This window comes from Acartia tonsa, chromosome 3, assembly GCF_053477335.1.
Source record: "Acartia tonsa isolate MP-2025a chromosome 3, ASM5347733v1, whole genome shotgun sequence".
Classification (NCBI taxonomy): domain Eukaryota; kingdom Metazoa; phylum Arthropoda; class Copepoda; order Calanoida; family Acartiidae; genus Acartia; species Acartia tonsa.
Window position 1 is genome coordinate 27,410,284 of NC_137262.1, and position 14,439 is coordinate 27,424,722.

General features: G+C 34.9%; 2 protein-coding genes across 2 annotated transcripts in view; one reads left to right on the forward strand and one right to left on the reverse strand.

The window, feature by feature from the left end:
* LOC145313777 (histamine H1 receptor-like) overlaps positions 1-14,439 on the reverse strand; it is a 63,138-nt gene that overhangs the window by 20,298 nt on the left and 28,401 nt on the right. Inside the window, exons 16-18 of the mRNA XM_080153381.1 lie at positions 11,591-11,659; positions 8,870-8,937; positions 7,927-8,128 (exon numbers count right to left, since the gene is read on the reverse strand). Of these exons, the coding sequence (XP_080009507.1) occupies positions 7,927-8,128; positions 8,870-8,937; positions 11,591-11,659 (339 nt within the window). The remainder of the gene's footprint in view (positions 1-7,926; positions 8,129-8,869; positions 8,938-11,590; positions 11,660-14,439) is intronic.
* Positions 100-3,024, forward strand: LOC145313776 (uncharacterized). The gene is made up of 4 exons (XM_080153380.1): positions 100-536; positions 765-1,081; positions 1,314-1,537; positions 1,745-3,024. The coding sequence occupies exons 1-4, from the start codon at positions 447-449 to the stop codon at positions 1,885-1,887; spliced, it is 774 nt and encodes a 257-aa protein (XP_080009506.1). The 5' UTR covers positions 100-446; the 3' UTR covers positions 1,888-3,024.

The following is a 14,439-nucleotide window of genomic DNA, read 5'->3' on the forward strand; positions in this document are numbered from 1 at the left end:
TTGGATTTAATACAAGATACCCCCAGTGATCCGATGCACGCGTTGCACCTGGGCTATGTAAAGAAAGTGATGACGTACCTGAAGAAAGGACGTAATAGTTATCCAGAATTGGAAGAAGAAGACTTAGTTCAAATGGAGAGAATTACAGGGATGTACTGCATTTGACTAAAGAAATGACGCGTAAAATAGGTGTTTTCTTCGCGCATTTCTCGGCACTGCGATAAAATTCTACATTTTTAGATTTATGTCTATTACACATTATTTGTACGCCTTGTTATGCCGCTTAAAAGAGTGTTAGTTTGAAAAGTTTAAAGAACTTAAATTTTGAAAATTTTCTCCTTATCACCCATATTTTACCATGAACTGCAGTAACTCCAATTATAGATGAAATCAACGATCAATTGAAGCTTGTTGGCGATTTTGATCGCGTTCCCCGTACGTCCATCATGCGCCTGACAGAGAAGAAGCTAGCCCTCAATTTGAAAAGTTCTGAATTCAAAGTACTGGGCTTCTACCATATGATATTTTATGCAGAGGTAGGTTTTTACCATATTATAATCTTTTTAGAATTTAAAGCTTATTTCAGTTTCATTATATTGTATAGCAATAACATTCTTTTTAAATTTGCGCACGTGTGCTATATTATATATATATTTCTATTGAGGAGGGTGGACTTCCAATAAGTATATAGGGCGAAGCCCCTAGAGGCTAGGGGCGAAAGAGCTAGTTTTACCTTAAATTATTACAATGTTTTTTTTTTCCAGTTGGCAAATCTTAAAGATGAACAACGTCTGATATGCAAGTTTTTATTCCACATATTGCGCAGTCTCGAAGAGCATATAACAACTGAACGTGTGGCTGAGCTCAAGACCATGATAATGGTCCTGAACTCAAAATTGGCGGAGATGTACGGCGAATCGTGCTTGAGTTACAATACTCACATGCTTTACCATATGCCGGAACATGTCCGCCGATTTGGACCATCCATGGTGTTCAGTTGTTATGCTTTCGAAAGTGCCAATCATGTGATATCAACTTACATCCGAGGATATAATTTTGGCCTTAAAGAGGTTTCAAACAGGTAATACTATTTTTTTTTAGTTGAGTTCCTTTGACTTTTAGTTTTGGTTTCAAGAAGTGTCACTTCTCCCCCCCCCCCCCCCCCCACTCTTTACAAATTTTAATGTAATTTTTAAAAATGTAACATAACTTTCTTTCCGTGTATTGCTGATCAAACACTTAAGCTATAACGATTTCACCAGCAACATACCTTTCCGTTTAACAGCCATTAATGACATAAATGACATATTTAGATTGTTGATATTTCACACAGTGAAACCGTACATAAATGAAAAGCTGGCTGTCAGGGGAAAAAGGAATGCCAACAAACGAAAGTTCGAAAGTAATCAATTCTATACAGACTGCCAAGACCTCTACTTTGTCCCAGACTGCCGTCGTGATAAAACAGTATGGTTGGTCCACAAAGTGAGGACATTTTTTCCGGCATACACCTTTCCTGAAGATTCCAGAATAATAGGTAGGGGTGTATATTTTGCACATGATTAATTGTTGTATAGAAATATTTCATGAACTATACATTTCATCTAATTCCTTTTTAACCTACCACAATTTATTTGTAATTCTCTTTTCATGCCAGGAGGAGAGTGTGGTAAAGGGGGGGTCTAGGAAATATGAATTAAGTTTTATGGTTTTAAACACTGAAAATATACACCCCTGGTATTAGGAGTAGGCAAGACTGACGATCCCGAAGACTATAGCCATCCTCCAACACAACTAGCCTCCAACCTACTGAAGTACAGAGTAGCACATATCTCCGTACACCTGTTGCATCAAGATGTCTCCATCGTAATTCCTATCGGAATTTAATTTTGTACATTGAAAGCAGAGAAAGGGGGGGGGGGGAAATGACACTTTTTGAAACCAAAACTAAAAGTTCCATATTGTACCCTTATAAAACAACTGCCATGCAAAATGACAGATCTGTAACTGTTTCTTTAGTTCAGTTCCTTTGACTTTTAGTTTTGGTTTCAAAAAGTGTCACTTCCCCCCCCCCCCTTTTGTTATAATATGTATGTAAAATGTTGTAAAATTCAACTGAAGGCCCTTCCCTCTTTATTTGGAATTTATGTGAAATGTACTTTAAAATATTTTTTTCATTAAAATTATTTTTTATAGCTAATTTTAAAAAAGGCATGTCAACTTAATTTAGCAAAACCCTACCTTTTTGGCCATCGATGGGTATGAAGTTAAAGTGTTATAAGTCTAGTCTGTAATTTGAAAGAGTACATGTTTGCAATTTAATTTAATTTTACATAAAATTTTAATTTCTGTCTACACATTTCAGATTTAAAACTATGCAAATTGCCCATGCCAACGACCTGGATACAACAGCGTAATTTCGACTGGCAATTGACCAAGCTAGATCCCAAAATGACGAGGACTGGAAAGAGTGCTAGTTCTGTAAAGGTAAAAATTATATTTAAGGCCTAATTTACTATTGTACAAATTGCTGCTACCCTTCGCTCTTAAAACTTATAAATTCGCATGTTACCGGATCGAAAGGAAAACCTTATCGGTTCATGCTTAACAGACCACAAAAGATTATTGACCAAGTATAATTATTTATTAATTTTCCACAGTGTGTTTAACATTTGATATTAGTAATTAAAATTCTAGGGGCGTAGCCACTGCTATCTAATATCTTATTATGCATTGTAAATACAACAATTATTTCTTGCTTTAGAACAACAAGCCTACTGGAGGTGGCAAACCTAATGGAAGTGCCAGAGGTGGAAGTGCCAAAGCTGCAAGTGCCAAACCTGGAAGCAACAAATCTACTGGAGGTGGCAAAGGTACAACAGCAAAGGTAGGATTTTAAGTTTTATTGTTATCGGTTTTTGGTTTGTTGGTGTTTTGTTGTTAAACTAAACTTACTAACATGATGTCTGTTTGTGGGTTTGTACCAACAAATCTCGTTAACCGTTGAACAAATTGGGTCCCTCTAACCATATAACTTAATCTAGCCTAACCTAACACAGTCATTTTGTCGGGAGAGGGGGGGGGGGAGGGTAAAGTTTTAAAAAATAGAAGAAAAAAATTAGGATAATGCCGGTGTTGTTTAAAACTATAATCCTCGGTAAGTAATGCTTTACAATAATTATCTATATTATTTTTAGAACACAACTAGAACCACAACATCTCCAATAAGGCCAATAAATATTACCCCACCTCCATCTCCACGGGCACGGCACCCCTCCGCGAGTCAACGGACCGCGAGAGTTGTAGTTCCTCCTGCAACATCATCACGACCCCAGTCCCAGTCATCACGACCCCAGGGATCATCTGGCCCTTCTGGTGAGATGGAAGAAAGCGAGGTATTATTTTTATTTCATTTTGTCATCCAGAGGATACAAATTACAATTATTTAGGATATATATCGACTTAGCCTGGAAAAAATAACTTGTAAGATTTGACTAAATTTTTGGTAAACATTGACCAATAAAAATTTACCTTGTAAATTTTTACAAACAAGTTGGTCAAATTTTACCAAGTTGATTTTTTGGTCAAGTCCAAAAATCTGGACTTAGCCTAAAAATTTACCTTGTCAATTTTTACCAAAAAGTTGGTCAAATTTTACCAAGTTTTTTTGTTTGTCAAAGTCCAAAAATGATGGAAGATGCTTAGGATCACTTGCTCTTGTTTGTGGATAGTCTTCTTTTCTACCACGTAGTTTTTAAAATACCAAGACTTGAAAATATGTGGTTTAATATGTTTAATTTTAAGGATTTGTTCACCGGGGCCGTTATGAACCAAATTCAGAACCAATTTCAGCAGCTACGTACTTTCTTGACCTCACACATGAAAAATCAAATAGAGCCCATTAATGCGTCCATCAGAAACTTGGTAAACAAAACGTCCACAAACCATGAATTAGTGAAGAATGAAATCAAAGACCTGCAAGACAGTGTATCAAGAGATATGGCTGAAAATACTGTAACCCTGACAACAGAAATGAAGAAAACCGGAAAAATAGTGGAAACCTTGGTGACTGATCTAAGAAGACTGACCAATGTGGATGAGCTTGATGAGGAGGAGGCGAATAAAGGGCCTAGTGAGAATCAGGATGTTGTCGTGGACCGTATTTTCTCACCAGAATTTTACAAAGAAAGAATACAGAACCATGACCCCTTGGAAAAAGATGGTTATATGCGAAGAGAAGAAATTGTCTTTTTCATCCAAAATTTCGATGACTCACTGAAAGTGGATAAAGGCTGGCAAACCTTACTGAAAGTATGCCGAGACATCATAACCTTCCTATATGTCGTGTTCGAGCAGTTCACCTTTGACGCCCGCATCACCGCTGCCTTTTGGACTGCTCCGGAACTTATTGATGACCAAACTGGTAAGTAAATATTATTTTGTAAATTTGACATGATGAGAAAACGTTTAAAACAGGGAGAAGGGAGGTGGGGGCAAGGGAAATAAACCGAATAAAAGGGGCATTCCTATTCTTGCTAGCAGGTGACCATGTACAATAATCTTTTTATATATATATTTTATTTGTGAAAATAAATCTTGTGCAGAATATACACCCCTGGTACAATAATAAACATGTACCTATGCATAGTTAATTGAAAATTTCATTATTATTTCAGTGGAACGTTTCTTGGATCATTGTAAGTTAGTGCTTAACGAGACGTACCTACATGAAGCTATCCCACCAAATTTGTGGAGAACAGGAACCTATGTGTCTTCAAGCGACCTTTTTCTAGTGAGGAACCACGTACAAGCTTGTAGGTAATTCAATTATTTATCGCATCTATTCCGCGTCTATTAAATGTGAAAGTGGTAGTTTCACAAAATGCATTTCAATGTTCTTTAGTTAAAAAAGTAGTTTCACGAAATGTTAACTGCATATTGTATTCTTGTTAAATTGTTAAACTACATTTCTATGGCATATGTTTCAAAGAATTTCAATTTTGTACCATGTATTTTTTTATGTGGCAAGACTTTTAGTTCATCTTTTCTTGATATATGTTATATGTTATATATTGAGACTGTTTTGATATAAACCCTTTTTTTATCTAGGTTCAAGCGCAATTTCGAACACACTTTTAAAAAGGACGCGACTGGTTTTTGTGAAAATATGAAGAGGGCCGAAGATTATATGATTGCTAATGATGATCCTGTCTGCTGGAGGTTATTTCGAGGGCTGGTAACGCGAAAACAAGAACGCGCATTGTCAACCCCCCTCTACAAGTTCGAACAGGTTTTTGAACTCAAGCCAAGCAAGGAGACAAGCAATAAGAAAGGCAAGAAAGACAAGAAAGACAAGAAAGACAAGAAGGAAAAGCCACAGAAACGATCAGCCTTACAGATGTGTGAATTGTATCTGGCCCCTGCAAAGATACAAAGAATTAAGCGGCGTATTAAACTGAAGACAATCACAACTTCAACACCAGGTGTTACAGCCGAAGACAAGAAATTTTACTACATGTTAGGTGCCCACTCAATGGGTTGCTTACCCCACGAAGTTCAAGGAAAGAACCAGATTTACTTGAAAAGAAACAATGACAGGTCGAGTACTACATTTCAGATCAAAAATTATGCAGACATTGGGAATGCAAAGAAATCCAAGCAATTTTTCAAGACAGTCCATAGTGATAAGAAGGTTATAGCAAGAGCTGTAATGTATTATACGTACGCCACAGTAAATTTGAAACCAGAAATGAGTGAAGAACAGACAAAGATTCACAATGCCAGTGAGAAAGCAACAAAAATTTCCAGAAATAGAAAGATCGGAAGAATGAACACCACTGCTGATGAATCCACTGCTGATGATTCCACTGCTGATGATTCCACTGCTGATGATTCCACTGCTGATGAATCCACTGATGGTGAAGACAATGATGGTGAAGGCAATCATGGTGGAGGCAATGCTGTTGAAGACAATGATGCTGAAGGCAATGCTGTTGAAGAAAATGGTATGGAAAACATTGCTGATGAAGAAAGCAACAATGGTGAGGAGCTTGTAATTGATGACGGAGGCGACGACGTTGAAATGAATTCAAATGATGATCAGATTGGGAATGAGTTACGCATACCACCCGCGGAGAATCCAGCAGTAACTCCAGAACCAGTAAAGCAACCAGTAAAGCCACGTAGGTTATATGAAGATCCAATTGTCAACAGCCAGTCCAATAATAAACCCAAAGTAAATGTATTTGAAAACATCACAAGCTCCAAAAGGAAGAAGCATGGAAAAGGAAAGGGCTCGAAAAAGTCGAAGAAGATAATTATTTGTGAAACAGACGATGAGGGCCAAAATGTGGGAAATCTTGATGATACAGTGCAAATCTGATTAAGGTTTCAAACTTTAGTAATAACACAACTTCAATTAGCTTTCCTAGGTACAGGGTACGGCAGCCGCATTGGCCCGTCAACTAATAATTTCAATCTACAGAAGGGGTTATTTTGTTTATTATCATTGAGAATTTATCATGCATTGTCTTATCCATTAAGATCCCTGACACATAATATATTATTATGAAAAGAGAATTGTTAATGTTTTGGTTGATAATCTTTTGACAGGGCAAATTTTCTGCACAGATAAACATTATTAAATATCAGGGATCTTAAGGGATAAGACAATGGATGATAAAAGGGTCTTAACCTAATATTATAATAAACAAAATTACCCCTTAGGATAATTTTAATATATGCCATTTAATCGAAACAAACCAATGAAGCTGTAGGTCGAAATAAGGTTTTAAGATTATACAATACATATTTGTGATTACTTTAAATCTAAGAAAACTAAAACTAAAATAGTTTTTCTCTAGATATTATTTACATTTTACTAAATTTCAGCGGTGCTTGGCAACATTAGAAAAAAAATAATTTTTAATACAATATTCAATGTACTGTACATTTAATTTATAAATTTTAAGTCAATATTTCATTTTATTGTTTTTGTTGTTGAGATTTTTAATTAAATTTTCAAATAACACTTATACAGTTAGGGAGTTGAATCCATTTTTATAGAAGCAGAAATATAATCTATGATTATGGTTTGGACCCTCTAAAACTGTAATCTACCTTTCCACTTTCCCCTCTCTTGGTGAAGATATCTTCAACGCCGATACGATTTTTGAAATGTAAGATTCTACTTTCCCTTCTCTTGGTGAAGATATCTTCAACGCCGATACGATTTTTGAAATGTAAGATTTCACTTTCCCCTCTCTTGGTGAAGATATCTTCAACGCCGATACGATTTTTGAAATTTAAGATTCCACTTTTGCCTCTCTAGGTGAAGATATCTTCAACGAGAGAGACAAAAGTGGAATCTTATATTTCAAAAATCGTATCGGCGTTGAAGATATCTTCACCAAGAGAGGGGAAAGTGGAAGGGTAGATTACAGTTTTAGAGGGTCCAAACCATAATCATAGATTATATTTCTGCTTCTATAAAAATGGATTCAACTCCCTAACTGTTATATCGACTAAAAAGTACGATATTTTATGTGTAGATAAATTTATAGCTTTTGCAATAAAAACCAAACTAGTAGTGTCCAAACATTATTTATTATATGTGGGGTGTACATCAGTTTATCGTCCTTTGTCTTATCCCTTAAGATTCCTAAGCTTTACTCCTTAAAAAAAGTTAAATACTACTTATGGGTATAGGATATACGTGGATATATTGACAGGGAGAAAACTATCGTCAATTTAGCTTGTTAATATTAATCTTATTTATTGATCAGTACGTTCATCCAGGAGGAGAGGGGATGGGATAAAGGGGTTGGATGAGGGGTATCGTTACTTTAGCCAGCTGTAAGCATCACTTTATCTGAGTACATGAAAGTCTGTTGCATCATCCAGGTAATAATATATGAACTATCCTACCTGGAAACAATACTGCTTCTGAAAGAATGATATGTGGATGGATGAACAGACAATATTGTCTCCAGATCCTTGCTGGGGCTGGCAGAGTTGGACAGGCATGGATTAGCACATCCTCGGCCAGGTGAGGAATCATTTCTGTCAAGTCCCAGGTGACCTCGGCTTCCAGCGGAACCTTCTCTACTTGCCAGATATTTTTGACAACCTGTAATAAAATATATTTATCTAATCCTGTAGGGCATAATGATTTTTTGTTAAAGGAAAAATTTAGTAGGGAAGGTTTTTATCCTGTCCGACCCCCAAGAAAATAGCTGAACACCATCACAGTGTTATCCCGAGAATCACAGCGTAATCTGTTTAGCGGTTATTGAGATCTAAAATTTCTCACGGACGGGCAGACATCATTCTATTTCATTATATAAAAATTCTTTGAAAGCAATATATTTAATAAACGTTTGCTCAGTATTAATATTCTTGAGAACATTCTTTCTGTCATCTTGTTACCAAATGGATGTATAATATACGTGGGAATTGTCGGTTATTTAGGTTGCTAACATTGGTCAGTTCGTTTATACAGTGGGAGGAGAGGGGATGGCTGGGTGGAGGAAATTGTTATTTTAGCCAGGTACAAGTTACTCTTTATTAAAGTACATGGTAATCAGAGGTGAATTCTTTCAAAAAAATTGCCTCACTAAAATCAGTGAGGCTCACTAAAAATTTAGAGGGGATAATTTTGCCTCACTAAAATTTTAGTAAGGCAAAAGTTTTTTTTTGAGAATTCACTTCAGGTGTAAGATCAAAGTAATAATAAATCCCTTTGTTGGCATGCAACGGTACTTATATTTACCAGAGATGTACCTTTTCATTTTTTTTCATATTTGTAAATCTTAGGAAAAACCTGAATGTAGAAAATTTTTACTGCACAAAATATCATAGATATATTTACCTGATTTATTTGAAAGATATTGGGAGCCAACATCCAGATATTTGTGTTGGACTAGATCATCCTTGCCACTAAAATAAAAGAGGGTTCTCAAAAAATCTAAGAATCCGTATGGTTTTGTGTTCCAAGACTTACAAGATAAAAAGAAGTACAAAAAATGTGATTCTTCACAGTTCCACATCGTTCCTCATAAAATCAACTGTTATGCATGATTATAGCGTTCTATAATCCTGTTTTAAAGTCCTAGAAACACAAAACTTTACATGGTCTTAGAGATTGGGACACCCATCATTAGTTTTGATTATTTTTCATACAGATATTATAACTGATAAGGATGACATAATATATAAAGGCGAAGCAAAAAACACGGAGAGACAAACAGACCAAGAGGGTTAAAGAGATGATGTTGAGTGGTCATAAAAAAGATTTAAAGAGATTTTGCTAAAAATCAATGAAAATATCCAAACCTCATAAAATATTTTTTTTTCAGCATGAACGAAAGACAGATGAAAAACAATGTATTGTATATACTAGATGCGCTCAGGTCATAGGAAATTTCACTTAAATTTCAGCTTTTAAAAAAATAGCAGCAGACTGCAGAGTAAATATACTTTCCCCAATAGCGTTACGGACTACAGATCACAAAAAGGAAAAAAGGTGTATTGTTCCTTTCGTGAAATCGCCTCTTAAGGGGCGTTATTTTCACAGTAGCTTTTAACCGCAGGATTAGGCATTTGGCTCCGCAGGGTTTGAGCCCCCCGCAGGGGCTATAAATTGATGAAAAGTTACTATAAAAATATGACGAAACTCCCCTTAAGAGGTGATGTCTCTAAAGGTTCTGTACCCGAAAAAAGTTGTCTATTTGGGTATCTTAATATAAAATATGAAATAGGTATTAAATGGGGTATTCCTGGGTCATCATTTATTCCCTCGGGTAAGAAATATTCATTCCTAAACAAAAAACTGGACAGGAATATCATTCTCATTTAAACAAAAAACTCATTTTTTTATGCTAAAATGTGGTTTAATTTTGGCTTTTAATTTTCATTTATTTCCCGGCTATGATCATTTATATTCCTGATATCAAGTTTCTTTTAATAATTAATAAAAATTCAAAAATCTTCCAAAAAAAATTAAAAATCTTCTAAAAATGACTTCCTCCGGGAAATAAATGACTACTTTCGGGAAATAAATGAATATTTACATCCACTATTTAAGGGGTTGTTTATATGGGAATGATAATTTATCAAAGTTTGGAACTAATTTGAAATTTGTTTATGTTTATATTCAGCACTAAATTACAGGAATATTTTCAACTTCAAATCAGATCAATCAATATTTATAATAGGTGCTTAAAACCAAAGCTTTCCATTCTATCAGGGAGGGATGAGATAATGAACTGTAAATTATAATGGTATTCAAAGTGTTGTAAAAATGCTTTCTCATTTCTTGTAGTTATCCTATGAAGATAACAATAATTGGTGGTAAAGTTTATATACTTAGATGTTCATACCACAAAATAAAGATATCAAAAGAAAGCAAACTAATTAGATGAAAATTGAGTGTTTATATATTGGGACAAATACAAATTACTTTCCCATGTCCCCTACCTCCTTTTAAGGAAATACTATATAGATATACTAATCATAAAGATTATTAAATCCAGCAGCCTTCTTTTTTATTTGCTTCGCTTTTGGGTTATGCACATGCTCTTATCCATGTTTCATAGTACGATTACCTAATATTTTATAATGGATATAGAATATACGTGGATAATAATATATTGACTGGGAAAAATTATCGTCATTTTAATTCTGCTAACAATTTTCAATTATTTGTCAGTTCGTTCATCTAGTAGGAGGGAAGGGGATGGGATTGAGATGGAGGATGGGGGGTATCGTACTTTTAGCCAGCTGCGATTATCACTCTATTAGAGTACATGAAAATCTAGTGCAATATCCAAGTAATAATAAATCGATTAGAATAATATACTTTGAGACTTAGGAAGTGATTATTACAAGTTTAGGATTATCCTTAGAAATATATTTTTCTATTTGCTTGTACAAAAGGATTTATTTTAGAATTCTTTGTAAATTTCTTACCTTTATAATTTATTGTACTTAAACAGGGACGTCCAAGCTTTTTATTTTAAGGAGTATAAGGGGGTAAAGGAGTATTTTTTTATGTTTGAGGGGAGTAATTTTTTTATTTTTTATTTGAGGGTACAATGAGGGATTTAAAAGTTTTAAATACCCCTTTTTAACCCCCACCCTTCGGGTAAATAACTGAACTATCATAATTAACACTTATTCAATATTTTGAATTTGTCGAATCAAATGAGACAATAACGCGGCAAAAGCCAATCAGCCGCTAACGCCACTGTTTACCAATCCGCATACATTTGTGGAGTTGCATCTAAGCTGCATATCTTTTAACAGCAGTCGCATTACTAACAAAATCCATCACAATCACAATGGACTGTTTATTACACTAGACGTCAAAGTTTTATACTAGGTTTTTTTATTCGTTGGCTTCACGACTTTGGGGACTTTAGCGAATTTTGATTGGTTCTTTCGTTTAGTTGAGTGTTTAAACGTTTCAACCACTAATTTTAATCTACAGAAGGGGTAATTTTGTAATCTTTATTGGATATGTACATCAATTTATCGCTTATTGCCTTATCCCTTTAGATCCCTGCCAAATACAATTTAAAATGAACCTTACCTCCTATGAAGAGTATTGTTCTGACCAGTGTCTACATATTGGACAGACACCTTTACACCATCATATTTACTAAATAAATAATAGTTATTTATCGCATCGTATTATAGACAGCTTTATGCGGATATTAAAATGAAAATTCAAAGATTAAGAACAGTCTAGTTAGCCCCAATTGTTATGATTTTTATTCCAATGTTCGTGGAAAATTGTCTGTAATATGATGCTACACTAGAACTTTTAGTATGAATGAGAGCCGGTTCTAATCCAGTGCAGTGGATATCAATCGGCTTCGAAGTAATACTGGAAATATAGGTAAACAAGGATGAATACATCCATAATTACAGAATCTTTATACAGTATATGCCATCATATAAACTGTCCAAGTATCAATTTTATATCATAATATACAAATTGTATTATTTACATGTTATCATCCTTTTTAATTAGTTAAATTACAAATTTTTAAAATCTCTTATTCTTGATTATTCAGAAATCATTATTTTTACTTAAGGATAACAAGGATTGGTCAATGATGAATATATAATTTTAGAAAAAATCACAATTATATCTATAAATTTAAAATCCTATTAAAGATTTTATGTTTTAAACTTTCAACATTATTTGTGGAAAAAATGTCAGTCATGACTACTTTGTAACACTAGTTAAGACTAGCGGCTTCAAGAGGTGATAAAAAAAATTAAGGCAAAATTCGTAAAAGGACCAGGGAAATGTTCTACAAAAAAAAGTACCAAGGAAATGTTCTGCAAAAAAAGGACCAAGGAAATGTTCTGCAAAAAAAAGGACCAAGGAAATGTTCTGCAAAAAAAGGACCAAGGAAATGTTCTGCAAAAAAAGGACCAAGGAAATGTTCTGCAAAAAAAGTACCAAGGAAATGTTCTGCAAAAAAAGTACCAAGGAAATGTTCTGCAAAAAAAGGACCAAGGAAATGTTCTGCAAAAAAAGGACCAAGGAAATGTTCTGCAAAAAAAGGACCAAGGAAATGTTCTGCAAAAAAAGGACCAAGGAAATGTTCTGCAAAAAAAGTACCAAGGAAATGTTCTGCAAAAAAAGTACCAAGGAAATGTTCTGCAAAAAAAGGACCAAGGAAATGTTCTGCAAAAAAAGGACCAAGGAAATGTTCTGCAAAAGAAAAGAAAAATTGGGGTGGGGGGAATTTTTTGTTTTTTTGGGGAGGGTTGGGGGTGTCCCACCCCCCAAGAAAATAGCCTAAAACACCACAGGACCAGTAAGTATATTCCCTGAAGAGTAGAATCCGATCGGTTCAGTGGTTACCGAGATCTTAAGCTTCAGACGGACGGACGGACAGACAGACATCAAGCTACTTTGTATTACAGATAGATATTAAAACAAACTTAATAATAGTAAATTACGAAAAATGGAATTTCGACATTATTTCAGCCCAAAACTTGGGGTACTTTCTAAATATCTTGATTGGGTGGTGCAATCTATCGATTTCCACTGTTTAGATTTTTCTACTGAAGAGAGAATTTTTAAAAGCAAAGCTTTTCTATAATTAGGGTCGGTCCGTTCGTACGTCCGTCCGTACGTCCGTAACGGATAGCTTTTTTGTGTGTTAATTTAGGCATGCTAGAATCGTCCTATCGACTTCAAATATTGTATGGTGATTCCTTTAGTAGTTAGGTACGATTTAGAAAGCGTAGCAACTCTATTATCACTACCAAAATGTCCATTCGTTTATTTTAAACATGTTGATTTTTTTACTTTTTTAACAACAAATTTTTATGTGATCTAATCATCGGATTGATTAGATTTTTTGTATATTGATTCCTGGGACAACAAAGTATAATGTAATAAGCAAAGCAACTCTATAATCAAGTCCTAAAAATGTAAGTATGTCCATAAACATTACCCTGTATCAAGCAATATTTCAACAAATTTGCTTTGACTCTTTGACTATACAAGTGTTAATGTCCGTTTGTCCTACCGTTTCAGTGCTTCGCTTTTATGGATGTTGTCATCCTTGTTTTAACATAATTTTACAATTCATGTTTTATCCCTTAAAATCCCTAATTTTATTTTCCCCACTATTAGATCTACAATAATTTTTTTTAAAACAGAACTTAATGTATGTGTGTGTGTGTGTGTGTGTGTGTGTGTGTGTGTGTGTGTAGACATTGTTTCTTATTGTTTTGACCTAAGTAGTCATGGAGAAGGACGAAGACACTTTTGTATAGCTTGTAGGGCTACCAAGCTCGACGCTCAAGGACAAGTACTTGACCCGCTGTCTCAAGAGAGGTACTTTTTATTACCTCACCCTCGACGAGTATGGCAGGTGTCCCAAATTAAGGAAAAAGCCCATTTTGTTCCGAATTTGTATCACTTTTGAAAAGTGCGACTCCAGTTACGTCATATTTTTCTTTCCCGAAAAAGGGAAGGGGGGAAGAAAATCTCTTCAAAAGAGATGGGGAAAACACCCTTTTCTTTCATCTCTTTTTTCTTCCCCCCTTCCCTTTTTTTCTTTCCCCCTTCCCTTTTTCGGGAAAGAAAAATATGACGTAACTGGAGTCGCACTTTTCAAAAGTGATACAAATTCGGAACAAAATGGGCTTCGTCCAAATCAAGTCACCGTAATGAATGACGCTCCCCGCAGAAGAGCTTGGGATAATGCACAGAAGAGCTTGGGATAGTAGTTGTACAGGTATTATGTACATGACTATTAAGCATAAAACCACTCAATAATCTCCCTTCTTACACAACCAAGGGAAAGTTGCGTGAATATATTCAACTGAGTTACCAAACGGGGACTTGAACTCGAACTCTCACTACCGTAACTCAGTGCGTTACCACTAGGCTATGATGCCCCTCACAGA

Bases quoted from the DNA above. Each gene is read 5' to 3' on its own strand.
- LOC145313776 (XM_080153380.1), top strand. From the start codon at position 447: ATGCGCCTGACAGAGAAGAAGCTAGCCCTCAATTTGAAAAGTTCTGAA. The intron at 537-764 runs GTAGGTTTTTAC...TTTTTTTTCCAG, and splicing joins ATATGATATTTTATGCAGAG to TTGGCAAATCTTAAAGATGA. The intron at 1,082-1,313 runs GTAATACTATTT...TGACATATTTAG, and splicing joins CTTAAAGAGGTTTCAAACAG to ATTGTTGATATTTCACACAG.